Source organism: Poecilia reticulata, unplaced genomic scaffold, assembly GCF_000633615.1.
Source record: "Poecilia reticulata strain Guanapo unplaced genomic scaffold, Guppy_female_1.0+MT scaffold_461, whole genome shotgun sequence".
Classification (NCBI taxonomy): Eukaryota; Metazoa; Chordata; class Actinopteri; order Cyprinodontiformes; family Poeciliidae; genus Poecilia; species Poecilia reticulata.
This window is the reverse complement of record NW_007615223.1, coordinates 8,394-10,825: the sequence shown is the minus strand read 5'-3', so window position 1 is coordinate 10,825 and position 2,432 is coordinate 8,394. Positions and strand designations below refer to the sequence as shown.

General features: G+C 35.4%; 1 protein-coding gene across 1 annotated transcript in view; it reads left to right on the top strand.

The window, feature by feature from the left end:
• The window catches only part of LOC103461018 (sodium-independent sulfate anion transporter-like), a gene marked incomplete at its 5' end in the record, with an annotated part of 5,175 nt that extends 4,994 nt beyond the window's left edge, over positions 1-181 (top strand). Inside the window, one exon of the mRNA XM_008403336.1 lies at positions 74-181. Coding sequence (XP_008401558.1) covers positions 74-181 — 108 coding nt within the window. The remainder of the gene's footprint in view (positions 1-73) is intronic.
• Positions 182-2,432: the final 2,251 nt, after the last annotated feature.

Sequence of the window (2,432 nt, the reverse complement as noted above, 5' to 3'; positions counted from 1 at the left end):
GTCTTTGGCTGATAATTAATTTAGTAAACAGTCGTCACCTTTAATCTCCCTCTCGTCTCTCCGCCTGGTTCAGCCCGCCGTGCTGAAGGTTCTCCTCGCAGCTGATCTGCAAGGCTTCAAATACACCGACARCGTGGAAGAGGCGCTGCAGACGGAGTCGGCRAGCCTTCTTGGCGACTAAAACCCGACCTGATCGACCTCCACCTGCAGAGGAGATGTTTAGGTTTACACAGATCATGTCTTATGTGGGATTTTTTAAAACACACTTTACTGACAGTCGAAGGAACYTCTCAGAAACATGCACTTAAGATTGTGTCTGTTAAATGTGTTATCRCGTKTATTATCTACCTAAAGTAACATTCCAGTTTGTTTGAGGAGATGTTTAACACCATGTTGTTTGTTATAGTGTTTTACATTTCATATAAATATTTTTTTTGTCTTCCATTGACCAAGTTAGATTTTAAGAATTAAAAAAGTGGAAGAAAAATGGAAGTGATGCTTCAAGAAAAACTAACATTAAATAATGTGTTTTTGAAAGTTAAATATTTTCTTTATGTGAATGGAGAAGTTCTGTCAAAGTGAAGTAATACATAAATGTCTTTGATTGACGATATACATATTTTTTTACTGGAAGTTGTATCAGATAAACACATTAATTTTTTTTATTCTCGTGTCTGTGTCTTAAGTCCTCGCTGTGGTATAATATGTAGATTAATTTAAAGACTTGCATTTTGACAACAAGAAAAAACATTGTTCATTTCTCAGTTTTTCAAATAGGATTGCTTTCTTTAGTAGATAAAATTGTCAAAAATCCTTTTATTTTTGATTTCCTCAGTTTATCTTTGAGTAAAACAAGTTTAATGATTTGAGAACACATGTGAAAGAAGAAACCTGCTGTTTGCTGCACAGTATTTTGCACTGTGCTGGTGTAAATGTTAATGACCCTGGTGAAGGTCACAAGCCAAAACAAATTGGTTTCTCAGTACTTCAGGTGTAGCTGGAGTCTCCGTCTCACCAGATTTTTGTTCCTCTACAGGGACCTTGAAATGTGATTTTTTTTTTTCTAGGAACATTGGAATCTCTTGATTAGTCACACTTCCTCTACTGAACAAAACAGAATGAAAAATTTACCCTTGAATGAAGGACTTTGATTTAATGGGACACACAAGTCACATAACGGAAAACGCATAATAAATATTTATTATCTAATAGATTGTTGGTGATAAATCACAACGCCTGTGATTCAAACACATATTTTTCCAAACAAAGTAAAAAAAAAAAAAAAGTTTAGTATTTTTCCTCGGATGGCTCAAGGTTTGCTCTCATCCAGGCAAAGTATTCAAACAGTCACAAAAGAACAAATGTCAACAGCTAATTAGCGAAAGATTTGAAATATGATTCAAAAAGCCAAATAACTCAAATTCCAACCCGCATGTTAGATTTTGTTTTTTAGAAAAACTGATCAAATGTGGCTTGTTTTGTATGTAGAAGCCTCTTCTCTCTAAAAGATTAGATTTGTAATTCACTTAGATTTGTAAAGATGTGTGATGCAATCAAACACACTTTCGATGTTTAAGAACTGCTTTATATACGAAGGTAATCAAGAATAAAGCTGTCCAAAACCTAAAGTTCGGTCTAAACTGGGACATGCCAGCAATAAATTAAGCTGCCAATGCCAGAGCTGTACTGGCTGATGGAGCCTGGTTGGTTGGCCAGAAACTGTCTGGACAAACTGGCCCCTCTTCTCTGCACTGTAGTGAAACGTCAGATAAAGAAGTCACATCTCGATATAATGAATGACACCTTTTCATGTTGTTATTGAAGGAAATACACTAAAGGGCTTATTGTGACATAATTTTACAACTTTAAAAGTGACAAAACAATTGGTTCGAGTCTACTTCCTTCATTAATAATTATCCTATTATTACTTGTCACCCACCCTCACTTTGAGTTGTCTTTAGTATGCAGAGGAATTCATGAACTCTCACATGTACCTCAGTCACCAAGGTAAGACTGAGGTACACTATAAAAGTCATGAATTTCTAGATCAGAACACCGTAAATATGTTTAACAAATCTTTTTTTATATAACTACCGTAACTGAGCTGGTAGATTATGTGGGGAGAGTTTATCTCTTTAATTAAAAATGCACATTCCTCCAGCTTTTGACCACAAATTAATGTTAGTTCATCCAAATCCTCCACGATTTCACAGATCTCCTCTGCATCATCGTTGCAATATATCAATGAACTTGATAATTTGACAGATTAATAGATTGTGCTCTAACCACGAGAAGATTTTCAAACAATCTAAATTACCCCCAAATTAGAATAAAAAAAAGTCTTGGAAAATAAATTCCTGAACTGCTTGATAAAGATGCTTGCTGTCTTGCCAGGTGGGAACGAGGTATTTCAGGTACAGGTGTAAAGGCCA